Genomic DNA, 27,240 nt, shown 5'->3' with positions numbered 1-27,240 from the left:
AGAAAAACATTTAATAAAACAGCATCCTTCCATGGCTGAGAACATTTAGAAAAGATTATGTGCTGGAACTCTAAGTTAAACAGATTACCTACCGAACAAATATTTAGAGGTTTTACAGTAATCTGGAAGCAAGGCAATAATATCTATTAACACCACAAAGTGCCATCGTGGCACTGGAAGTACTAGCCAATGCAATAAAATAAGAAGAACTAGAAGACATAAAAGATAAGGAAGACAAAAAAGATAATTATGAATATTTACATTAGAAAATAGTAAGATATTCCACAGGAAAATTATTAGAACTAATAAGAAAAGTCAGCAGGGTTTCCAGACATAAGATCAACATTCGTAACTCAAGATTGATTTTCTCAATAAACAAATTAAAATATAACAGGAAAACAGCACTTATCACAGCAACAAAAAACGCAAAGTACTTAGAAAAGAATCAAATAAAAATGTGCAAGAAGTTGATAGAAAGTACACAAACATATTTAAGAAGTAAAAGGATACATGAAGGAAAAATATAGATCGTATTTGTAGAAGAAAAGAATCAATAGCCTAAAAAGGCCATTTGGCCCCATATTAATCTGTAAATGTATTTCTAGTCCAAATCCCAAAAGAATTTTTTATGGACGGAGTCAACATGATTATAAAATTCATATGCAAAAACAAAGATCCGGAAATAAACAAAACAAATAATAAAAATAAGAACTTACGAGAATTTACTTATTAAAACAATATATTATTGATAGGGTTTTAGTCAAATAGATTAAAAATCAGGAGGGGGTGAAAAAGCATTTCTAATAAATGGTATAGGAATAATTGAATACCCTGCTAAAAATATGACATTATATTACTTCCTCATATAAATGAAAATAAATTCCCAGTGTACTGAAAACATACACGTTGTAGGGAAAACTGTACGATGACCTTGGAGTAGGAAAAGAATGTCCGTAATAGGCTCTAAAGTCAGGTCATTGTACATAACTGAACAAATATCCCTGGACTTCTAGGAGCACGTCACCATGGGGCAGTGCAGAACCTGCACCTAACTCAGGTGCAACTTCACTTGTAGGCAGGGAAATGCAAATTAGTACTTTCCCCACAATTCTGCTACTAAATAGATACCCCAGGGAAAATTCTAAACATTTATCTCAGGAGGCACCTACAAGGATGCAACACTGTAATGGAGAAGGAAAAGAGGCTTAAGCATCCATCTGAAAGGAAATAGATGCGGATGCTGTGATTTTTCTTCAGGGGAATTAAGGCAGCAGTTACAAAGAATGAATTAGTATCAATATAGTTAAATCAAAAAAAAAAAAAAAGCTGGGAAGTACAGCATTACAGTACCCTCTGATAGCATTTCTTTAATTCTTAACGACTTATATACTTGTTATGAAAAACCAGTATCTAGACAAATTATAAACACTGTGCCGAATTTACACAGAATTGATGATATTGCTGTCTCGGGAGCAGAAAGGAGAGGAACGGATTTTGTGGATAAACAAAAGCAACTTCGGCTTTAGCTGCAGCTTTCTACTTCCTTCGTGTTCATACAAATATGAAGCAAGATAGCAAATGTTAATAGTGCCAGATAAGGAGTCTCTGCTTCGGCACAAAGGGATTGGCAGCATCTCCAGAATGGTGGGATGCAGGTTCGATTCCCAGCCCAGCACAGTGGGTTAAATACCCAGCATTGCCGAAGCTATGGTGCAGGTCGCAGCTGTGGTTTGGATCTGATCCCTCGCCTGGGAACTCCGTATGCCACAGAGCGGCCAAAATATATATAAATAGTGTCAGATAATAGGCAGGAGTTGCTTATAATCCTTTGTACTCTTCCTGAATATTAAATCCGCCCCCCACCAAAATGCAGTTAATGAAGAAAGATACATATGGTAAATGTAACTGGATGTCTATTTTCATTTTCTCAGAAATGCACGGCAGGTGTTTCAGTATTTACTACATGAAGCATGTGGGTATTAATAATACAAATGCATTTATTAAGAATAAGTACTATACAATTCATAAGGCAATGCACAATCATTTGACCAACTCAATTTCCTATGAATGGTTGGTATGGATTTTTAGAGTATCCTGCCTGAAGATACCTTTTGGATTGTAATATCCATCAGAGAACTTAAATGTTTATAATCATTTTGATACCGTGCTAGGGGAGAAAGTTGAAACATTATAATAAGCAAAAATTGGGGTTTTTTAAATTTTGTTTTTTATTGTTATTTCCCAATAAATTTTGTGGGAGGTTTTATTGGATTTATTTATACATTCAGGAGCAAGTTCATTTTGTAATTTTGTGTCTGAAAGAGGACAGGCAATCTCCATGAACTTTTTAGAACTTTTAATAACAATTTATAAACTATGTCAAATGAGAGAGAGAGGATGAGATTCACTTAGTATCAAGTGATATTAAATACATGCTCTGATGTTTTCCTGATCAATCTCCAATTTTATTATCAAAAGAACTGTGAGAAAACCTTTCATTTCTAGAATTTTCTCCTTCCTTCACTTTCTCATCTCCTGGTTTACCATCTAGACAGTTTCTTATTTCGCCTCAAAAAACCCGAGGAGCATTACAAACTCTCGCTCTCAATGAGATCCCTCGAGTGTAATGGGAGAGAGGTGTGTGTTAGGTGTGTGTTCAGGTGAGTCAATACTTTTGTATTGAATTTTGGTCACAGAGCCCCACAAAGCCCCAGTCTGACCACTGAGAATACTGCAGACATCTCGTCAATAATGGGGCCAGTTCCAAAGAGCAGAAAATACTTAAATCTGGTGTAAGTGATAACTCCATGCGTTCTGCTATATAGCTGGATGGGGCCGGGGGAGCACGCGGACATCTGACAAATGGTGCTGCTTCTTTTTGATAAAACCTCTTCTAACCATCTGACTCGGTAAAGAGGGAATCAGGGCCCTTAACCCTTCCGCTCAGACAGAATGATGACAAGCCCTCAGCTAAGGCAAAGGTGACCACTGTAAGGAAGCTGGTGGGATGGGGGGGGTACTTACACTGTGGGCCCTTGTGAGAGTTTCAAGTCTCAATAATGGTCACTTCTCATCACCCAGGATGCGCCCCATGGCTGCCACACTGGAGGAGGTTAAGCCTCAATTTTTTAACTCAGAGAGTTAACCTGGTCAAAGTGACTTCCTCTCCTTGCAAAGGATAAAACAAGTCATACTTTTGTAAGAACAGTTTAGAACTATTTCTGGCGACATTCTATTAAAAAGACTTGGATAGCATCTGACTTTATTTTAAAAAAGGCTTTTGGCTAAATAATTTAAGAAGAAAACAATCTTTCTCTCTCTCTCTCTCTCTCTCTCACACACACACACACACACACACACACACACGTGCACAGGAATTTTAGGCTTTTGCAACCTGAGAAACATGAGGAGATGGTGCATAAATCACGACAAATCCCCTGCGCAAAGAGCAAAACCAACCTATAGAGGGAATCTGAAAACTGTACCAAAATGCTGGGTGAAGTATTTATAGGAGATCTGTGCAAACATGTAAGTATAACCCATAATCCAAGGTATCTTTGATGGTTTGCCTGCAGTGCTAAGGAGGAAGCCCCTCCATCTCCATCCTCAGACCCCTAGAGCTTCCGTAAACGGAGCCACTGACCTTCTGTCTCTAATGGATGAGATCCTTGGCAAACCTAATCCGCTGAAAATAATCTTAAGAAGATTAACCTTCTCACTGTCGTGTGAGCATATTAAAAATTGTGTGACTCATCCAACAGACCGTATCTCAGTGTATACCTTTAAAAATCACGGATCTAAAATTTAAAAGCTAGGCATTCCTGTTGAGGCTCAGTGGGTTAAGAACCTGACACAGTGTCTATGAGGATGTGGGTCCAATCTGCACTGGGTTGAACCTTGCTCAGTGGGTGAAGGACCTGGCGTGGCTGCAGGCTGCAGCACAGGTCACAGATGTGGCTCGGATCTGGTGTTGCTGTGGCTGTGGTGCAGGCCTGCAGCTGCGGCTCTGATCCAACCCCAGCCTGGGAACTTCCATATGCACAGGTGCAGCCATAAAAAGAGGGAAAAAAGATAATTTTGAATTTTTAAAAATAAGATCAATAAAAAAAATCCTTACAAAAGATAATTTGACTTAAAAACCCTCAAGAACGACCTGGAGACTGTGAACCAGACTGGAGTTACTGCGTCAAAATCTATTAACTTCTTCTGTCAACAAAGAAGTTACCACATTCTAGGGACACTGATTTCTTTCAGGGGAGAGTTTACTAACTGCTCAAATTATGTGGAAAACTGTGTGTGTTTATGCCATTCATCAGATTTTCAATTGAATTTTGACCTAAAAAAGATCCAAATACCCTATAAGCTTCCATAAGGACATTAAATGCCGCCGGGTTGCGTCAATAAGAAACAAATGGAAATCGTAAGAAATCTGGCCATCATTTCAATATAAGATAGAGCAAAACTACTCTCGTCTATTTAAAATCTTTGGACATTCAACACGTGTGCATACGCCACTAACTATTCATAAACAATAGTTTACAGACTGAACTCTCAGTAGAACAGGAACCAAGGAGAGTCCCCAACTTAAGCCCTGAATCCACTGACCCCCGTTAATTCACTTCACATTCATTTCAGTGCATCCGGGTGGGCTCAGCCTCCTCTGCCTCCAGGAAGGCAGCCTTCAGACCAGATACAGATTACCCAAAGGCTCCCGCGGGGTTTCTTTTTAAAACCAGCTTTTAGAACTCTGCAAGGCTATCATTATTTTTTCCCTACACGAAACCTTTGTTCCTTCTAATTAAGAAAGAACAGCAGGTCTCACCTATGAAGAAGAGACATTTTTCCGCATGTGAACATTCAGTTTCTCGTTAGGACCATCTTCGTGCAGAATCTGTGCATGCATTTTGATGCATCGGATGCTGTCAGGTGCTGGAGAGCATCCCTCCCAGGGCCCCAGCCCCGGACTCTTCCAAGGCCTCCTGCACCACATGGCCAGCTCCTTTGTCCAGGCCCGGTGCACTCACCTGACCGTGCAAGGACACCATGCGACTCTTTCCTCAAGGAACCCCCGCCAGTTGGGAAACACCCGGTTTTGAAGCCACGTGGACTTGATTTTTGCAACAATCAAAGACCACACACCATGCCCTAGTCGGGAATTCTGGGGAAGTGCTGAGGATGTGTCCCAGGAGAAGGAAAGCAGGAAGAGCAGAGAGACTGATCAGTGCAAAGCCCCCATCACCCAGCCCACGCGGAATCCGCCCTCAGATCCCAGCGGTTTACGTGTGCGGCAACATTCCTGTTCCCAAAGAGCATTTTACGTCCTCCATTTGCTATTCTCCGAACCAGAAAGATTACAGAAGAGACTGGACCGGACCCAGGGTTTCCACCTCGCCCTCCAACTGCACTTGTTCTCAATATTCACTTATCCACAGGTCAACTACCACAACGAGGAAGCCTGCTTTCCAGCCACAAACACCACATTTGATGGTAGCAACCATGCCCCTTGCAGGAGGCACTGTGTCATCTCTTTCATGCCCAGAAACCCTGGAAAACAACCAAAGTTCTTACAACCAGGGGCATTCAAAGGAAAAGGCTGCTGCTCATGATGAAAATGATTGAAATAAATTGTCGGGCTTGCTATCTGAAGACCCCTGGAGAGCTCTCCCAAGGCTTCTGTGATTCACTGAAGCTGAGGTTTCAGGTGTAAGTTGGGTTGTTTATTTGCAAACAGAGAGTCTCATACAAAGTGAAGTAAGTCAGAAAGAGGAAGACAGACACTGTACGATATCACTTATAGGTGGGATCTGAAATATGGCACAAACGAACCTACCTAAAAACAGAGACAGACTCACAGACATAGAGAACAGACTTGTGGTTGCCAAGGGGGAGGGCGAGGGAGTGGGACGGATGGGAGTCTGGGGTTATAGATGCAAACTATTTCATCTAGACTGGATAAGCAAGGAGGTCCTGCTGCACAGCACAGGGAACTATACCCAGTCTCCTGGGATAGAGCAGGATGGAGATAACATACGAAAGGGAATTAATGTATAGAACACATTTATACATATGCATGATGGGGTCCCTTTGCTGTACAGCAGAAATTGACAAAACACTGTAAATCAACTACACTTTAAAAAAAAGTTATCAGGGAGTTCCCATCGTGGCACAGTGGAAACAAATCCAACTAGGAACCATGGGGTTGTGGGTTCCATCCCTGGCCTTGCTCAGTGGGTTAAGGATCTGGCGTTGCCATGAGCTGTGGTGTAGGTTGCAGATGCGGCTCGGATCCTGAGTTGCTGTGGCTCTGGCGTAGGCTGGCGGCTACAGCTCCGATGGACCCCTAGCCTGGGAACCTCCATGTACCACGAGTGAGGCCCTAAAAGGACAAAAAGACAAAAAAAAAAGGAATCAGACAGGAAAGTGAGTGCTGCTAGGTAATCCTCCCACAAGAATGTGAAAACACTGAGCAAACTGAACAGGTGTTCTCGGAGGCTCAGGAAGTCTAGGAGGTGGCGAGGAGACCAGGTGAACTGGCCGCAGTCCCTTTGACCACCACCCGGTCCGAGGGGTGGAAGGGTGCCCCTAACGGTAGATATAAGACCACAACAAGCAACAGGCTGGTGGCTCTCACACCTTCATCTTACTGACTTGGCTGTGGCCAACACCTTCGCTCGTCCTAAGTAAGCTACAGCATCTCCTGCATTATACGCAGGGTTTTCATTGAGAAGCAATCCTACTTAGAATCTAGGTAGAAAAAGATGTTTAAAATGTGTGTTACTAATATTGTACCTATTCTGTATAATCCAGAAAATGAACCCAGCATTCTAAGAACAAGCATGGCACCTGCTTACATTTCACTTGATTTTCCCCCCTTTATAACTTGTTAGAGTATATCTTAACTATATTTATTCTCTTTTGCTCACCAACATAGACCCCAGGGAGATATACATATATATATTACATATTATATATATATATAAAATCTTTTTATAAAAAATGCTGTTCATGAACAATGAAAGCCTATTTTGAGTTTATCCAAATTTTGTGACCTTTCTGTGACTTAGAAAATAGGTCTATAAATCTGCAAATCTTTAAGCTTTCCATGAATTTCAATGAATCAGAAATACTTCAAACATAACCTTTCCTGGCATTATTTTGGGATTTAAATTCAGACTTGGGTGACCCAGGGGAGAAATGGGGAAGAAAAAATGGGAGATATGACTCAAAGGAGAACACTGTTTTCTAGAAGTTAAACTTATGATGCATTAACTCCTCTCAAATTTTCCAATAATCCCTGCCCGTACTCATTTGCTTCGTAAGAACCGTGAAGACTCACGTTATAAATCTGCATGACTGACAAGTTAGCAACCGTCCCCTAAAGAGAAACAGTGGGTTTTCCAAAGTTTAGGTTTTCATTTCTTTTATGTGTGCGAGGTCAAAAATCTAGACAGACTATGTGCAAGTTTTTCCAATCATATGAATTTAAGGCTCTGTAAGACTGAAATGGCAGATGGAAATTTTTTGTAAGTTTGCATGTGCAACTGGATTTATATATTAATTCTTCAATGTCAACTTCGGCAGAGCTGCCAGTAATTTTATACAAACTTAATTTGGTGGACTTAGCATTTGAGTCTTATTCTGAGACGAATCTTCATATTTAAAGGGAAATCACAAATTAACTGATAGTAGGAAGTGATATCCAAATGCAGAATCCTCACCACATCAAATATGAAGGTCTACCTGCTAAAACACAGATCACACGATAGCCTCCCTCAAAGCCCTGGCTGTGCACTGAACACGACGAATCACCATGCATGGGGATTCTGTATGCGTACGCTTTAGTGAGAATTTGAGTATGGCTTTGTCCTTGAAATCTTCCGAGATGTCTGTATTGATTCAAGAACCTACCTGTTCATACATGCTCGTTCTAATGTTTCCAAGTAACCTCTAAAAGCAGCACGTTTTAGGGATAGTCTATGTGGACAACCAAGAGGTTTCTAAGCGGTTTCATTCAGAGACCAGCATCCATGCCAAGACTCCTGGATGCAGTTTACCTCCCAACGGCCTCTGCCCAAGGTCATCACTGGTGACAAGAATATTAGCAAAGCTTCCCATTGACCAGATGCTGAGGACAGCTCTAATTTTAGAGGATCAAACAGCCCAGAAAAGCTGAAAGACGACTAGAGCCAGGGGTCAAAACCATCACCATAGAGACGCTTCACCAAAAAATCCAGAAAACAGGTAAAGGACAAAGGAGGACCCCCTGCTCTGAAACACGCCATCAGACTGGATCCAGCGTGGCTCCTCAGCACACTGAGCTACTTCAGATTTTCCTGGCCTGTCTTCTTCCTGCATGTACCCGTTTTCTGTATGCTTCTTGGTGCTCGAAAGGCCATGTATGCCTCTGGTCCAGAGCGGCTGCGTTTGCACCTCTATCCATGAGAGATGGTCTGACTAATTCATCAGGGGGAGGAAGGGTGTGTGGGGAGCTTAATTCCCTTAAAAAAAGTCAGTCAAATCCTTGAAGTGCAATCACCTGGTTAAAATGAAAGGTTTTAAAGATAACGTATCTCCTGGCTCACGCTGGGTGATGAAGCCTCGTGAAGAGGGAACCTCGTTAAAGTCACCCACGACTCGGTTAACGCCAGTGACCAGCGTCCAGCAAACCTACCTGCTGGGCTCATCTTGATTGTGGAGGAAGTAGTTCACCGTATTCACCAAAAAGCTGAACAGGCGACCGTAGATGGACTTGGCCAGGAGATCCCGGTAAAATTCGGCCATCTCTACCGTATTTCGTCGCGTGATCATCTCTCCTGGGGTGGGGGGCAGAGAGGGAGGAGGCATGAGCGACAGAGCTGAGCTCGTCCCACTTAGTCCCCCACATCGCACATGTCGGAAGATGTGAAAAACAGGTTGACTCTAATGCACGACGGCTCCATGGATGATGACAAAACCACGTTTCCCTAAAGTGAGGGGCATGCACAATGCCAGCTTATTTGCTGCAAATGTTGACCAGCACTTTTGATCTCGTGCAGCCCGCGGCACTTCCTCTCAGGGAGGGAACCCACTCTTGGCAGGCAGGGTCCCCCCAACAAGCTTTCCCATAAAGGCTCGCTGATCTGGACACAAAGACATCCTGGCCATCAGAAAATTGGTCATATTTTAAATATTTTCATGGAGGAGTTCCCATCGTGGCTCAGCGGAAATGGATCTGACCAGCATCCATGAGGATGCAGGTTTGATCCCTGGCCTCGCTCAGCGGGTTAAGGATCAGAGGTTGCCATGAGTGGTGGTGTAGGTCATAGACACAGCTTGGATCTGGCGTTGCTGTGGCTGTGGCATGGGCTGGTGGCTACAACTCTGATTCAAACCCTAGCCTGGGAACCTGCATATGCCACGGGTGCGGCCCTAAAAAGACAAAAAAAAAAAAAAAAAAAAGAATAAAAGGAGGTTTTTTTTTGTTTTTTTGTTTTCCATGGAAATGAGCCGACTAACCAAAATGTGGGTCAGGAGTTTGGGCATAAGATTGGGCCTTAAGGTAGAAATTTCTGTTATTCTCAAAGTGGTGCTGATTGAAATCTGGAGTGATAATATTTTAGAGGAGAACAGACTAGAGAAGAAGCCAAGAAAAAAAAAAAAGTGAAGCTGATTTGGGATTGAGGCCATGCTGGCATTTATGCTGGAGAATGAGGTGGGGTGGGGGTTAGGGGACCTCATCAACGGCCTTGGCCAACCTGGGTACCACTGCAACGCAGCCCCCTGGGATGCTGACTGTGTGAAGTGAGGGCTCAGTGGGCTGTCAGTCACTGGAGGCACAGATCCCAGAGAACTGTCTCTGAGGCAGACTGAGATCAAACAAACAAACAAAAAGCATCAGCAGGTCATGAGAAGTCAGGCAGGTATGCATTCAAGGCTGTTGAGATGGAACAACATTAAGTGGCAGTGAAAGCAGCTGCCGATTACGATGCTATAGAAGTGAGGTCTCTAGAGATAAAGTGAGTGCAGGTTCAGGGCTCACCCACGGGGCGGCCGAGTGAGGAGAGGCAGGCAGTGTAAGCAGGAGGCCTGATTCCATTAAATCAGAGATGGTCTGTGCAAAGTCCCTTTAAACAGTCATGAGGGGAGTTCCCGCTGTGGTGCAGTGGGTTAAGAACCTGACTGCAGTGGCTCGAGTCACTGCAGAGGTGCAGGTTTGATCCCCAACCCAGCTCGGTGGGTTAAAGGATCTGCAATGCTGCAGCTTCAGCTCAGGTTCCATCCCTGGCCCAGGAACTTCCATATGCCACAGGTGCAGCCAAAAAAAAGTCACGAGGAAGAATAATGCATTTGGAGACGTCAAGAAACTCAGTATTGCTGGAAACGAAGGCTCCGGTGGGAAAACAGCTAACGACGGCAGTTAAAAGGTAGGCAGGGCCCCCTAATAAAGGGCCTCCTGGGACGTGATGAGATTTACTCTGGAGGAGTTGGAGCATCTTGAAAAGGCTGTTATCCACAGGAGAAGCTCATCTTTGCATTTGAGAAAGATCATTCAGTTTGGAAGGACGGAAAAGTGGGATAAGGCCGAGTCAAACAGAGTTAGTCTTCTTGCCACCATCGACTCAAAGAATGACAGCTGAGGGCAGTGGTGATGAGCAGGCAGGGGGCAGTGAGAATGGAGGTGTTGACCAGGCAGAACTGTTCTAGATGTGTCCCGATCGACTCACTGGAGAGGGAGGAGGGTGGGGCATCAAGAGTGAAATTGGGGTGACGGATGATGGGGAGATTCGTAAAGTGTGGGCACACAGAAGGGGACCCCAGAGCTGAGGCGGAAACTCTAAAGCCACACACCTAAGTACCTGCAAGCAGATCCAATGGGAACAGCAGGTACGAAGAGCAGCGATTTTGAGAAAAAAATATCAGGTGGGTGGTGAGTCCTCAAAATTACAGTAAAGAGGAAGGTTGGCGAGTGGACGATTGATGGTGAAAAACTGAGGCGCGTTTAGGAGAACCACTCTCTCGCCCCCCAGAGAGATGGGGCGGGAGGGATCCTTCTTGGGAGGCAGGTGGCCTTCGCGCCCAAAGCCAAACTGCCACTTCCTAGTGATGCGACGTTCACGGCCATTCAACCTCTTTGAATCCTCATTTCCCACATTCATCAACATGGAACGAGTCCAACCCACCCCTTAGCAATTTGTGAGAATTAAAAATTCCAACTTTTACAGCAGCAGGCACAACCCCTGTCCGTTCGTAAGTGCCCAGCCAGCAGCAGCTCTTACCCTGGTGTTTTTCTTTCTTCCTTTTTTGGCCACACCTGTGGCACATGGTGGGTCCCAGGCCAGGGACTGAATGTGTCACGGCTGTGGCAACACTGGATCCTTAACCCTCCGTGCAGGGCCAGGGATCGAACCAGTGCCTCCAGAGAGACAAGCTGGGTTGTTAACCCACTGTGCCACAGCAGGAACTCCAGGAAGCTCTTACCCTGACTGATGAGATGGAGGGAAAAGGATGCTGTCCAATGACGATGGTAGCCCAGCACCACGTGCACCGACACATCCAAGGCTTCAATTCAGTAAAGCCTCTTGGATGGATGGCCTTAGTGTTGAGAATGCCTGATTGTCTACAAAGGTGACCAGTTCATCAGGATGGTCCCTGCAGAGCGTGAAGAGTTTCTTTACGTTGAGAGGCAACGCACGGAAAACTTACCCTTGAAATAGTGGACGTCCGTGGTTAAAGCAGACACCAGCTCATCTGTTGGTACTTGCAGCATTCCAGCCACTAACATTAAAGCAGCAACAAAAGCATAACGTTAGTCTATATTTTGACAGCGAGAATGTGGCATTTTACCATTTATGAGATTTGTATAGAAAACATGTGCATTAAAGAAACTACCACCGGCAAATTCCAAGAGAGGAACAGCTTAGAGGAATCAACATAAGCAGGTTCTCGGGGCTCGTGCACTAACGCATCAAGGGTCTTCTCTTTCTAGGTCCTCACAAACAGCCTGAACGCTTCTCCCTAATTCCTGGTTAAATTACTCTGATAGGAGGTGAAGATATTCGGTGATTGAAAACCTGTGGTTTGAAGGTATTTTGAAAAAAATCTGGGAGTGACGAACAAGCAGCTTCAGAGGAGAAAGCCATCTGGGAAAATCTTTGAATAGAGAAGTTCCGTTCTGTTTAAAATGTTTGGATAAACCACGAGGTCTGACTGTCTAGCACAGGGAACAATATCAACAGTCTGTGACAAATCATAAGGGAAAGAATTTGAAAGAGAAAGTGTATGGATGCAAAACTGAATCTCTGCTGTGCTCAGCAGAAGTCATCACCCCCTGTAAATCAACTATACTTCAATAGAATGAGTTTAAAATAAAAATAACATAAATGTTAATATGATTGCATTTTATTAATATTAAATACTAATTTTAATAATAAGAAGAAAACAAACATTTTTAATGTTTGGCTTATACCATGCTCCCCCAATACACCGGTAGGCTGGGGGAGAAGCGGAGAACCCTTGAACCACATAAATAAACCCAATTATGTGCCAAAGCACCGTGCTGCCACTGTCGGGGGAAGCAGGAGATCATACACGTACAGCCTATTCCTGCACAGAAGGAAGGAGAAGACCGTGGACCGGGTCTTTTTTCCCCACCACCACGAGTTCTACTCCAGCAGAGAGGAGAGAGGCGTCCACCCGGCTTTTCTGTACTGTGGCGCCATCTACTGGCCCGTCTGCGAAGCGGCACATCAGTGAAGGTTAGCTCTGTCGTTCCACTGACCTTGTTCCAGAAGCTGGAGGTCAGACACCAACGCAGAGTCAGCCTCGGTCAGAGCAGTGAACCGAATGTCCCCATGTGTAGTATGGCTGCCAGGATCACAAACAGATTCTCCACCTCCTGTGCGGTTTCCAAATAGAGAAGATGGATGGGATGGCTCAGAGGAGCGATGGAAAGACCTTTCAAAACCCTCCAAGTAGGTTTTAAAAAAATGACGTGCGTGCTATTAGTGGGGCTGCGATTTTTTTAGACCCAGAATGTCCCATAAGAGAACTACCCATCTTTAGCTCCAAATTAAAGGCTTCAGGAGTTACTGCGTGGCTCAGCAGTTAAGCACCTGGCGTTGTCTTTATAAGATGGGGTCTGATTCCTGGCCTCATGCAGTGGGTTAAGGACCCGGGGTTGCCGCAGCTGTGGCATGGATAGACTCTGCAGTGCAGGTTCACGCCCCGGCCTGGGAAGTTCCATGTGCCACAGAGGTGTGGCAAAATAAATAAATAAATAAACACAAAAACCTCGTGACCCAATCCTCATTCTGAAAGTCAACATTTCTGCTCCTTAAACAAAAGAGAGTAGCAGGCGATGTTCTGACATCATTGAGTTGTGTCTGGATAAGTACTGGGATGGGCTGGCTGGCTGGGGGTCCCTTGAAGGGTCAGACTACACACGTGTCCTCCCACAGAACACACCCTGTCCACCTCTTAGGGACCCCTCTTATGAGCTCAACTGATATCATGCTTACAGGAGTTTTCATTTCTGCTGGAAAATTAACGGAGGCACAGTGAAAACAATTATGCTGAGAGGAACAACATGCTAATTCTTTAAAGGTATTTTAAGGAAAACTCAGGAAAAAAAGGATGTTAGCAAGAGCTATCCTTGAGCAGAAAGTGGTCTAGGAGGAAGAGTGTTTGTTGAAAGAATATGTGAGACCCTGGATAAAGAAAGAAATCAGACCTTCAGTGTGCTTTGGGACAGATATTTTGTGGGAAGAACGAAAAGTCAAGAGAGAGCTGAAAGTCAAAACGTACTTCTCCAGAACTGCAAATATTAAGTGAAAGGACATCTGCAGTAAAAATGGTTAAGCCCCATTTAGGGCAAGGGACATAACCCTTAAATTCTCAGTTTCCTAATGTGTAATCTGGGAGGAAAAAGCTCCCACCTATGGACGTTTTTCTAAGAACAATTCTTATTTGCTTTATAAATATATAGTTGGCACAATATATTCCTTGGGACTTTCAGAAATTTCCTCCAGAGCTTCAAGTTTTCAGATAAGGTACAATTTTATTACCTTTGAAATGACAGCATTGAAAAGGATAATCTGTAAGCAATTTCAGGTATACTCTGGGATTAGGGCATGGCTTAGAAATGTTTTGGGTAGCCTCCAAATTATAAATCAGTGTCCTAAGTTTTATTCCAGAATTCCCACGGTTGCACAGTCGGTTCAGGATCCAACTGCAGCAGCTCACTGTGATTCCTGGCACAACGGATTAAGGATCTGGCTTTGCCATAGCAGTGGTGTAGGTCACAGCTGCAGCTCAGATTCAATCCCTGGCCTGGGAACTTCCATATGCCTCGGATGCAGCTAAAACAAAATGTTTTCCTTGTGCTTCTCTGAATGATGTTTTCCCAGCCCCCTTAAGCTCCCGGGCAACTCCCCGTGCCTCCGCCTCTGAAGACATCCAGTAACTTCTCATTAAATTTCCCAGTGCCCTTTGACAGGGGCAATTCTGGATAAAGACAGGAAGGCTTTGTTCTGTCCTCAAGAGTCTTGCAACTTAGTGATGGAGACAGGGCTGTGAAAACAACTTACAACGTGGTGCTGCGGAGCTGCAGAAGCTGCCGGCTCTGTGAGCAGGGCAGGGTGGCTGCCCTCTATCTCTCTGGCCTGAGCAACCCCTGCCGTCCTGCTGGCCAGCTGAGTGGTGGTGACAGAGGCAGAGGTGGACAGATCTGCCAGGACCGCCGTCACAAGCCTGACTCACGGGGTCTTGCCAGTGCAGAATAAATTCCTCCCTCACCTCTCTCTGGGAATGACCTTGTCCTCCTGGGTGGACTCAACTGTCACCTCCCCTTCCCCCCAAGGGTCCAGATGAAGCGACTATCTTTGTATCTTTGGTTGAAATGCACGTATTACTGTTACAAAAAGCCTGTTAAATTCCCTGCTCACGACCTGAGGTCGAAGGTCCCTTTTGCTTGCCCCGCCTTTGAGGATCAATCCGGGGTTTTTAAAGCCCCCTTTCTAAGCAACTAGTTCTTGGGTGGCGTGGTCCCTTCCCGCCTGTGCATCCGTTCCCACTAAGGAAGCAGAGATTCCAGACAAGAGGAAGGGGTTCCGGAGTACCAAAAATGTACACCAGCAGCAGCAGCGAGGGACGGGAACGTACCGACGGGGAGGAATTTGGGGAAAGACAGAAGTACAGAGATTGGAAAAGCAGAGCGACAAAGAACCAAATACCAGAGGCCTCGCTTTCCTGGAATGCCAGTCTCTGAATGGGGCGAGGCTGGGCGAAGCCAAGTGCCCAGAGCCCATGCCTTCAGGGCGAGGCCACCTCCTCAACCTTCTCTGTTTACCACCTCTGCGCCCCCCTGGCACCGCCCCCAGGGCCATGTGGGCACCTGCAGACACAAAGACCCGAAGCCATCCACCTCCTGGTTTAAGACACAAACAGCACACATTCACGTCTGACTACATCGGGGCTCCTAAGCCACGGGGGTACCAGCATCGGCCTGCAGTCTTATGGGGCCGATGAGCCAGGAATTGGCTGTAATGCAAACTGGCACCATGTGGAATGGGAGCGACATGAAGATGACATGTGAGAGAGAGATGCCAGCGTGGCAGGTCCCAGGCGGGGGGCCCTTCCCACTGCTCTCCCTCTAGACCCGCGCTCCCTGCTGGATTCCGTGAACACCCACCCCCCACACTGCGTCACCTCAAATCACTCAGAGCCAAAAAAAGTTAAAAGTCCCTTCCCTCGACCTCACTAGGCTCGTCTCCACAGGTGGCCAGCGGCTGTCAGAGGGTAGGGCGCACACCCAGAACATTCTAGCCTCATGGGACTTGCCCTGGGCAGTCATGGGTTTAAGCACTTCCAACAGTGCTTTTCAGCTTTGGGATGCCTGCAGGTGTTTGTCAGTTCTTTGAGAATTAAAAAAAAAAAAAAAGGAGCATATTGTTCAAGAAGATATTTTCATCAAGTAATTACTTTTCAAAGTGCATCTTGGCAGGAAACAGTGGCTTCGATCTGCCCGTTTTCTGCTGAGCCAGTCGATGCAAAGGTCTTTGATTTGTTTTGCTCACGGGGTTCCCAGGGGAAAAGGTCCTACCGCCTTGAAGACAGAAGCCCCTTCTCCTGTGCAACCTCGTCTGTCCTCATGGCCCCTAGACTCCTGAGCTCACTACTGGCTGCCGTCTGTCTCCACTAGGACGTAAACTCTGGGAGGCAGAGCGATGTTCTGGAAGGAGCAACTTTCATAAATTAGTAGAGGGCTGATTTTCTCCTGGACTGTTTACAGCACGACTCACCAGGTGACTGAAGCCAACGGCATGCAGGGCTTGTTTCAAAACAGCCAGTTTCTCCCTGTTCAGAGAGGGCTCTGCTGTGGCTCCATCTCGGAGGCTCTGGTTCAAATACCTGCGAGGAGGAAAAACACACAGCTTTAGGGCTTGGCCTGGAGTCAAACCCCAGGGGTCAGACGTCGCTTCAGCCACGTTCTCATTCTCAGAAGAATGGCAATCAGCTGGATGCTGCGGACCTGTGTGCTTTTAAGTCCCTGATCCATAGGAGCAGATGATGTTTCCGGAAGGAAGCAAAGATCTTATTGCAGGCCATCGTTACACTGCTTCACTTGCTCCTCCCCTGAGCTGCACCCTTCCTAGGTCACAAGTGTCTGGGTATCTCGTACAGAAGCTCGGCAGGTTCTGCAGGATGCTTTGTAATGAATACCTGTGTTAAATACTTTTATTCTTTTTCTTCTTTTGCTCTTTTAGGGCCACACCTGTGGCATATGCAAGTTCCCAGGCCAGGGGTCGAATCTGCCACCTACACTGCAGCTCATGGCAACGCCGGGTCCTTCACCCACTGAGCGAGGCCAGGGATCGAACCCGCATCCTCATGGACACTATGTCGAGTTCTTAACCCCCACCAGGAACACCAAAAGATTTTAATTTAGAGTACTTTATTGTTTCTTCTTGCCCATATCTTTTCATTATGCGGGGCTTGACTGGTTTGCTGATTTATTCCTTTCATGCAATAAACGCAGGGGAATCACCCACCCGAGACACCAATACTAGCAGCTGAGGATGTAAAGTGAGAAAGCTCGTTCCTGGAGGCTCAAGAGCAAAAACCGTGTGCCCATGGGCAGCCAGGACACAGCTGCGCTACACTGTGGGAGCAGAATAACAGGGGTGAACGTGGCCTGTTGGTGACCACTCAGGAAGGGGGCCATAGGGAAAGGCTGGGGACTGGGGAGAGGCTTGGGTGTCAAGAGATGAGGAAGGCTTGGCCAAGAAAATCCAAGACCCCGGGGTGTCCCTGGACTTGCCAGCAGCAAGTACGAAGGCAGGCAGGATGGACCACGTGTCGTGTCCATGGGGACTCACATGCCGCAGCAAACCCGGGGCCTCCAGGGACAGAGGCAAGGGCGAGAGGTTGGACAAGTGGCCAGCGTTGTGTGTATCTTGCAAAAGCGTTTCCATGACGTCTTGGAAGTCACGGGCTGTCCTGAAGTTGTTGAAAGAAAGAGAGCCGCGAGCAGGTGGCGGCTTCAGAAAGAACACGCTGTGGCCCCGTAAAGGATTTCCTGCAAAGAGACAAGGCCACTAAAGGAGCTGCTGGATCCAGGGGACCAGCAGTGGAGGGCGGGCGGACGAGATGGAGAGGCGGCCGGCAGGAGGGGGCCCGGCTGGACCCGGGGGACAGGACAGCGAGGCCTCGAGGACGCTTCACAAGCTTCTGTTTGGGAGACAGGGTGGATGGAGGCCTCGTTCACCCCAGAAGCTTCTCAAGAGAGGAGAACGTGTGGGGAGAGAAAGACTTCTCTCACAGTCACGCACTTTGAACGACCTGCTGAAAGCCAGTGGCCGTCCAAGAAATGGCCGGCGCGAGGATGTGAAATTCAGAGACTAGAAAATAGAGCCTGGAGGCCATCGACGTGCAGGTGACTAACACACGACGAGCTCGGCGGAAAGGAGACTCTACCCTCTTCGGGATGAAGGAAGAACTGACGGGGAAGAGGCCACAGGAGCGGGGCGGGGCGGCGGGGGCGGACCCGGATGCGGGCGCTGTGGACTGGGGGCTGGAGGGACATCTTTGTCCTTGACCTTGGTGGGGAGGGTGGGAGTGAACCAGCCCCGTGGATGCGGGGGGAGCGGGGGAGATTTGGGGAGTCTCATAAGCTGCGGCGGAAGCCCCTGGAGACCAGACAAAAGCCAAGAGAAAAGGGAAAGCAAGTTCTGAGAAAGAGGGTTTGGAGCCGGATCAGAGAGGAGGTGTGGACACCTGCTGGAGGTGGTTGGCGACAGGCGCGTCTATGGGCGTAGAGGAACCATGCTTCTGGCCTCCCTTTCTCAAGCAGGCTTGAGGGGCGGCCTGAGCATCTCGGACACTCGCTGTGGCGGAGGGACTTCGCTGCCAAGCGGGGGACACAGGAGGGTTGGCCGATGCCGCTGAGGACCAGCTCCTGGGGGTCTCTCTCTCCCTCCAGAGGTGAGTGAGCTGGGGCTCGGGGCCGTGGAACCAAAGGAAAAAGTCAGGGGCAACCACAGTAGCAAGGGGCTGGGTGATGGCAGTCAGAGTCCTCGTGCCTAAAATTCACAGCATCTGCAAGATTCTAGCGACCAAGAAGGCGTCGTGATAAGGAGCCGCAACCACTCTCCATCCTTGTTCTCACCGCAGGCTTCCATCCACCGTCCTGACTCCATCTGTTCCTTCCCGCTGGATGCCCAGAGACAGAGGTTTCACAATTCCATCCAGCGTGGCCGCTTAACGTCTCGCAGAACAATTAGCTCCCGGTAACAGTGCAGAGTCAAATCTGCAGAACGCCACCGACCCTTCTCACCTTCTTAAAGAGGAATCAGTGAGTGAGCTCCGCCTACGGGACCTCAAATATTTGTTTAAATCTCGCCCTTGCGCCCTTAGCGTGTGCTATGGTGGGAATTTACAGCAGCTATGACCTGCCGCTTGAATGTAGCAGCATTTTATTTCAGTTAAGTTCTGGGCAGAAGGGGTGTGTGAGGTTCATCTGGGCAGTCATGGACAGAGCCATTCACGAGAAACCCAACCCAAACAGGAGACTTTCAATGGCAGGCGGAGGGAATGATGCTTTAACATGAGTGGCCTTTTCCTCTGCAGTCAGAGAATGTGCTAGAATGACAATGGTTCCCCCCGCCAAAAAAAAAATGGGCCTCAACGTCTCCTTTAACACATCCCCTGCTATTCAATAGCATCTAGGTGGATTTCAGTAGAAATACCCTTCTCCCTTATCAATAAAACTGTATTTATAATGAGAAGATTAATATTAGAAAAAACTGGAGGGTTTGCTTTTTGGAGATTAAAAGTACTTGTTTTTCCTTGGAGATCCCGTCGTGGCGCAGTGGCTAACAAATCCAACTAGGAACCACAAGGTTGCAGGTTTGATCCCTGACTCGGTGGGTTAAGGATCCGGTGTTGCTGTGAGCTGTGGTGTAGGCCGGCAGCTACAGCTCCGATGAGACCCCTAGCCTGGGAACCTCCATTTGCCACCGGAGCGGCCCTAGAAAAGGCAAAAAGACAAAAAAAAAAAAGGACTTGTTTTCCTTTTGAAATCATTTAATAATGAAACCACACACAGGACAGAGAAATCCTTGAAAAATGGACCGAGTAAAGTATTACAACTGAGAATGGTTTTATTTGACTCCTTTTGGTGATATTCTAAACTTTTATTATTTGTAAATGAAGTCAACAAAGATTAAAAGTGGAGTGGGAGTTCTCTTCCTGGCTCAGCGGTTAACGAACCCGACTAGGATCCATGAGGATGCAGGTTCGATCCCTGGCCTTGCTCAGTGAGTTCAGAATCTGGCCTTGCTGTGAGCTGTGGTTTAGGTTGCACATGCGCTTGATCCTGCATTGCTGTGGCTGTGGTGTAGGCCAGCAGCTGTAGCTCTGATTCAACCCCTGGGAACTTCCATATGCTGCAGGTGCAGCCCTAAAAAGAAAAAAAAAAAAAAGATTTAAAATGAAGTAAAAACGAATTCACCGTTTCTAGTTCATGATGATTTTAGGATAATTAGACACCTTGTGTGATAGGCTTTCTAGTCTCAGATTGCAATAAGCATATAGATTAAGAGTATTTCCTAGAAAAAATATATATCTTGCATATATGGAGAGCTTTAGTTCATGTGTTCCGCCGTTAATAAATCTCTTCATCTGATAAATAACTAAGCCAAACGAAGAGAGGGACATCTTGAGAAACTATAACAAATGCTGGCAACAATGTAGAATATTAAACAATAAAACGTGCTTTTCTGTGTTCTCAGTACAAGTCATAAACAAAGAACATGATCATAGTCCTCTCTTCTTGACTATTTTTTTTCCCGTGTGAATCACTCGAAGGCTGACCATCACATGGGCGTTTCCAGATGGTTTTAATACCTGGAAATCGGTAAAAGTGACTGTGGACTCTGGGTTAGAGACCTCCCTGTAGACGAGCTGCGCTCCCCTGATGGCCCCCAGCCCGCCTCCCAGAGACCGAAACCACCCTGGGTGAATCCTGCAAGGGCTTCCTCTGACTGCCAGCTTCCAACTCTGCCACCTGCTAACTCGCGATCCCACGAGTCCCAGGAGTCAAATCTTAGTGCTCAGTAGTCCATGTCTTTTATATGCTCTATTATGACTCAAAATCCTATTGTTATTATGATGATGATTTTGCTTTTTAGGGCAGCACCCACAGCATAGGGAAGTTCCCAGGCTAGGGTTTGAATCGGAGCTGTAGCCGCCAGCCCATGGGAGTCCAGCTGCATATGCTACCTACCACCAGCTCACGGCAACGCTGGATCCTTAACCCACTGAGCAAGGCCAGGGATCGAGCCCAATCCTCATGGATACTAGTTGGATTCGTTGCCACTGCACCACAATGGGAACTCCTCAAAATCCTACTCTTACAGCTCAAACAAGCTGTCTTCTTATCATCGCCTTTACTTCATGGTAACTTGGCACTGTGATATTGGGCTACTTACAGATGTTTCAATGCCCAGAGCCAGTAACATCAGAGACTTACTTGTGGGACCAAGAATCATTGTATTTTGTTTTCAAAAGACGGACCGATGAGGGGTATGCTCCAGATGTGGTTTCCACCCAGGAGTAGAGGATGGTAACCTGTGTCACGTTGGGCACAGGTGGGCGAGTGCTGGAGGCACGGGTGGGCGAATGCTGGGTGACTAATTCTACTCAGAGGGAGAGGCTGTGGGAACCAGTCCAGTGGGTCCAGGGCTCACTTCCAGATTATCTTCGAAGCAAGCCTCAGTTAATCTTCGCACTGATCCTGAAAAGCAGAGCTGTTACTGGGTCCACTTAAGACATCAGGGAACCGCAGTTCCCCTTGTGGCTCAGCGGTAACGAATCCGACTCGGATCCATGAGGAATCAGGTTCCATCCCTGGCCTCTCTCCGTGGGTCAGGAATCTGGCATTTCGGGAAGCTGTGGCGTAGATCACAGATGTGGCTTGGGTCCCGCGTTGCTGTGGCTGTTGTATAGGCCAGCAGTTGTAGCTCTGATTCGACCCCTAACCTGGGAACCTCCATACGCCATGGGTGTGGCCCTAAAAAGACAAAAACAATTTCTTTTAAAAGAAAGATATCGGGGAACTGAAGTTTGTTCTAAGGTCTCCAAGCCAGGAACTGGCCACTGGCTACACACTCAGTCCTGACCCCTCTGCACTCTCAACTCAGTTACAAGTGTCCTGCAGGGGCCTGGGCTGGGCCGGGGGAGGCTGAATAGCCCCACGAGGCATCTTCCTGGAGTGAAAGGTTTGCTTGAAAATGTGTGTGTGTGGGGGGGGATTAAGAAGTGGAATGATTATTAAACATGCGTGTGTCTTAAATAGAAGCCAGTCTCACGAGGTGTCAAGACTTCATAAGATATTTTATGATTATTTTATTCTTTTCTGACTCAACTCTATTCCTGCACTTCAGGCATGAAATGCAGTAGCTTGTAACTGAGCAGGACCCGGTGGGGCCTTCCTGGGACAGACCCCCCCCCCCCTTGTTTGTGGAAATCTTGAGCTTCCTGGGCCTTCCCAGAGTCCCAGAGAATCAACTTGAGAAGTGAGGAAGGAGACAGTGAGAAAGGAAGAAGCGAAGACAGTCAAGCAAGACGAAATAATAATCGTTTAGCCCTTAAAGTCAAAGACGTTTAGTTCCCCATCAAGAGCTCTAGATAATACTCTGAGCCTCATCCCGTGAGCACTTTTGCAGATACTGAAACCTCTGCCAGATGGAAAAAGGTAACTATATGCTGCCCACAAACACGCAGACCCCAGACTGGTTGGAACCGGGACTTTGATGATGCTGATTCCCGGTGACCTCACTACCAACCAATCAGAAGAAGGTCTGCGAGCCGAGCACCGACCTAGCAACCCCCGCCCTCACCCTGTCTTTAAAACCCTTTCCCTGAACGCCAGCTGGGAGTTCGGGTCCTTGGGGCACTAGCTGCCTGGCCATCTCCCTTGGCACATGCAATAAATGCTGACTTTCCTTCTTCACCCCTTGGGTGTTAGCAGATGGGCCCTTAACTGAGTGAAGGCCAGAGGACCCACGTTTGGTTCGGTCACAAGGCTCACAGCTCAGCAGAGCCTCTGGGAAATGCTTGAGCCCTGGCTGCCGCTCCGGGCAGGTGTCTTGTCACTGTGAGGCCGGGACACGGCTGATGCAGGTGGGACTCTAGGACGGAGTTCAGCGACGGTGGGTTCAGGCATCTTCCTGGGACTTGATGAAGTCACTCACCAGTTCTAGAAAAGCTACAGTTTCTTGGAGGTGTTTTGTTTGTTTTGTTTTTGTTTTTCCTTTTTCAAAACCAAAGGATGGTTTCTTTTGACCACGTTCAGAAATCTCACTTCCGCAGATCACTGAGAAAAGCACACCTGCCCCAAATAGACAAATACCTTTGCTTTCACGGACAGAAAAAAAAGTAGCCAATGCAACGAATGCGTTGCCGCGGAACAATGCAAAATCCCACCTGGGCTTTGGATGGCAAAAGAATTCATTGCAGGTCGAGTTTATTTAGAATAAGTCAGTGACAACAACTGTTGACTTGCGCTATTTCTGATCAGCTGTTCCGTTGTCCCGATTTGATGGTTGTCATGACAACAGATAGCATTCCAGGGATCCATCTTCTAAGGTGGGTCACACCTATAGTCAAAATCACCTGTGTGTCTACATGTAGCTGCCTGTGAGGGTGTGAGTGAGGGTATGTGCGTGGTGTGTGCATGGTATGTGTATCTGTATGTTGATACATATGCTTTGTGGCAAAGAAAAACACAAATAGGACAAACTATTCTGGGCATGTCACAGGCCCCCAGTCTCCCTCAGCCTATGGCGCCACCTGGGAGAAATTTCTTGTGTGTGGAGGGGCAATTTAACCATACCAAAAAAAAAAAAAGAGGAAGACAAATGCCATATGGTATTGCTTATATGTGGATGCTAAAATACAGCACAAACGAAGTTAGGTACAGAACAGAAACAGACTCAGACTCACGGACCTGGAGAGCAGACCTGTGGTTGCCAAGCGGGAGGGGGAGGGGTGGGGTGGATGGGAGTTTGGGGTTAGTAGAGGCAAACTACTGCATTTGGAGTGGATAGGCAATGAGGGCCTGCTGGACAGCACAGGGAACTCTCTCCATTCGCTTGTGATAGAATGTGATGGAAGATAATATGAGAAAGAGAATGTACAGATATATTTAACCGGGTCACTTTGCTGTATAGCAGAATGTGACAGAACACTGTAAATCAACTATCGTAAAAAAATAAAGTTTAGCCAGCAAAGGAATGAAAGAATAAACGACTCACACAGAACACGACGAACCGTTCTGGGAGGGACACAGGCCCCCAGTCTCCCTCAGTCCACAGCGCCACTTGCCCACAGGACCGGGAGTTCAAGGTGGCAGCGAGGTGCCCTGCATATAAATACAACGACCTTTTGCCAAAAAGCAGAATTTCTAGGGCGTGAGTCCCCCTCCGGGTAGCAGCCTCCTCCTGTTTCACAGAGTTTCCCTTAGAACCGCAGACCTGCAGCTGGCGGGTAAGTCCTGGTGCCCAGCGCGGGGGCTGCCGTCTGCAGGGGCTGTGCTATCAACAGCGACATTCTAAGTGACGAGATCTTAGGAGTTGTCCCCCCCTACACACACACACAAATGATAATTACAAGATGCGATGGAGGTGTCAGCCAGCACTGGAGTGACGTCCTAAAATCCAAACAATACACTGTACACCTTAAACCTGCACAGTGCTACATGTCAATTACATCTCGCAAATTAATTCATTCAAGTTACTCGTGAATTAAAACATCAGCTGCAGCCCTGCCCCGCTCACCAGACACGCAGCGACTCTCCTGGGCCTGCGCCTGTGCCCAGGACGCACGAGGAATGAAGGCTCAAATAGAAACAAGAGAGACGACGACTTAAAAGCATGTGCCGGCCCATTCGCCACATCTGGGCTCACACTTCAAACATGATTTTTTCGCTGGTGTTTGATCTGCCGCGTCAACACAGGGGGACAATATCTTACCCACTGTGGGCGAAGCCGCCTTCTCCTTGGGCACTTTACTATGTAAACAGAAACCAGAGAAGGCAAAACCAGAGCTGGCATCCACCAGGGAAGCCTGGTGACGGGTTTCCGCAGGAAGATGCAGGAAGATGGTGACCAGCCGGGTGCTGCCCACCTGCCCCCACCTCGCTCCTCAAAGGAAATTCTTCTCTTTATTGTTTTTAAACTATCTGGAAAGTATTAACTAATTTCAAATCCCCTCCCCCCAATGGAATAGGAATAAGACTTTTTATTAACCACGGGTCCAGATACATAAATCTCCCCCAGTGAAAACGCTAATCTATTCGCCCCAACTGTTTTGTTTGGAGAGAGGAAACGCTGCCAGCCGCCTTCAGGACAAGAGCGGAATCCATTTAAAAAATGACGCATTCAGGAGACTTGGGGCCCTGCGACATTCCCAGAATAGTTTGCCCATATTTTTGTAATCAGTCAGAATACTTCTTCAAAACATCTGGCGGAACACATTCGAAACGCTTAACCCTCTTCCAGTCGGGGGACCCTGGGGGCGAATTCATTTCTTGAAAACAGAGGTGGAGGCATAAGGACAGAGTGGCTGCCTCCTGCACAAAGGGCCCAGGACATGTGTTTGGGGGGCTGGACCCCAGGTTGCACCCTGTCCCCAGCCTTGTGCCCCACGCAGGGCCCCCACCCCCAACCCCCCGCTAGGAAAAGGCATCATCTCTTTCCCATGGAGATGCAGAGAACTGGCCACACTTAAATGAGTGAATTGGTGACACAGGGAGAGAGAAGGTTTTGCTCAGAGTCTGTGCCCTGGTCTGGCCTTCAGGGGCCTGGTGCACAGGCCAAGGCCAGGGGGCTGCATCTGCCGGGTGGAGGGTACGGGGCTTTCTGTATCTCCCACCAAATCCAGCTCAGGCCAGATGGGCGCTGGCTCTGTGGGTGGGGAGGGGCAGCCGGTGTGTAGGTATAAAGATGCGTCGGCCAAAGGTGGGGGGCGGGGGAACTTACCCCAGAAGCCTCGTGTAAGATCATACTGTGACACTGCGATGAAGGCCAAACTCAGACGTGACCCTGTGTTTCAAATACTGACCATGGGTGACCCCTGTGCGAAAACACCTGCCCTCTGTAAATACCCCAGAAGATGCCATTCCCACATGGGAGCATTTAGGGGCAGGCGCTAAGGATGCTGGTTTCTGGGCTCCCCCAGGGCCACCTGTGGACTTGCACGGGTGACTGTGCCCTGCTGGCTGTGAAAATGCCACACTGCTGGTGACCCACCAGCCCAGCGAGTAAGCTCTCCCAACTGGGCAGGCTGCAATCTCCTCTCGAGAGCGTGACTCTTGGTCACCCTATCGCACGGTCCATTCTCCACTCCCTTCCCCCACTTGCTGTGCGCCTGGTGCAGCTGAGGCTCCCCTCACAGTGAGTCCGAGAGCTGTACCCTCTCCCCAAGGTCCCCACGGATGAGTAAGCAGTGAACAAAAACGCCACTCTGTCTTTGGCCAAAGACTGGCAAAAGCAAGGGAATGATCAATACCATCAAATCCAATCAGTCTTCTGCCTAAATGAAACCCAAACGGGAATTCCCGTCGTGGCTCAGTGGGTTAAGGACCCCACGTTGTCTGTGAGGATGTGGGTTTGATCCCTGGCCTCGCTCAGTGGGTTAAGGAGCTGGCATTGCCATAAGCTGCCCATAAGCTGCAGCCTCCTTTGCAGGTGCAGCTCTGATTCTGATTCTAGCCTGGGAACTTCCATACACTGCAGGTGTGGCCCTAAAAAAGAAACAAACCACCAATCAACCAACCAACCAAAAAACCCCAGAAATACTACAATGAAGACTTTATTGGGGAAATGTTCCAGTGGAAAAAAAGTTTGCTATAAGAAACTAATAAGCAAATAGGCGATCGGAGGTGACAAACCTGCCTTAAATTCTTTGAGTGGCAGGAAGGCAATATGAAAAAATGGAAGGGAGGGGAGAGGAAATGAAAAACATTTCTAAACTGAAAAATAAAGCGTTTACTTCATTTGTTTGATGGCCTTCTTGGATAATCTCATTAGACAAAGAGCAAACTTAACCTTTCTGGAAGCAGCTGCATGTCCACAAGCAGATACAGACACGCATCATCAATGAAAGCTCCCAGCCCCGGCGTGATTATTATATCCCAAAGTGATGCCAGTACGTCTCTGTCTTATTAAGAAGAAACACCAGCACTTCCATTTACGCCCATTGGAATTTTTGTAAAGAAATTAAAGTGGGTAAAATAAAAGTACATTACAAATCAGAGACAGAACACTAATTCAGGTAGGCAGTGCAGGAGCACCAGCTCCCGTGCATTCTTTTGATATGGTTATTGATTAACATTTGTGGCTTAAGGGCTCCAGGGAGTAGCATCCCCACAGGCCTCGTTTTATTACAGGAAATGCACCTTCCCCACAGGCTTTGTTCACTGTGGGAAATGCGAATCTCCGGCCCACTCCTCAACTGACAGAAAAGGGATGAGAGGAATGGGGACTTAGTCTAAGGAAAGAAAAGGACAGAGATACCATAAAACTTCGGGGACAATTTCCACCCCTAAAACCCCTATCGGACAAGGACTGATGCAGGTAACTGAGCAAGGCCAATGGGAGAAAACCACATCTGTCTGGACCCCACGTTGGTGCCCCCCCATCTTTAAGAGAGAAAAATCCCTCTAGGACAATAGAGAAGGGGGCTCTTCTCCTCCCTCCCAGC

The 27,240-nt window shown here is 47.3% G+C and overlaps 1 protein-coding gene across 1 annotated transcript in view; it reads right to left on the bottom strand.

The window, feature by feature from the left end:
- MYO16 (myosin XVI) overlaps positions 1 to 27,240 on the bottom strand; it is a 532,176-nt gene that overhangs the window by 186,610 nt on the left and 318,326 nt on the right. Inside the window, 5 exon segments of the mRNA XM_021065905.1 lie at positions 8,672 to 8,813; positions 11,683 to 11,754; positions 12,758 to 12,832; positions 12,835 to 12,874; positions 16,278 to 16,386. Coding sequence (XP_020921564.1) covers positions 8,672 to 8,813; positions 11,683 to 11,754; positions 12,758 to 12,832; positions 12,835 to 12,874; positions 16,278 to 16,386 — 438 coding nt within the window.

Source organism: Sus scrofa, chromosome 11 (genome assembly GCF_000003025.6).
Source record: "Sus scrofa isolate TJ Tabasco breed Duroc chromosome 11, Sscrofa11.1, whole genome shotgun sequence".
NCBI lineage: Eukaryota > Metazoa > Chordata > Mammalia > Artiodactyla > Suidae > Sus > Sus scrofa.
This window is presented reverse-complemented; position numbering and strand designations above follow the sequence as displayed.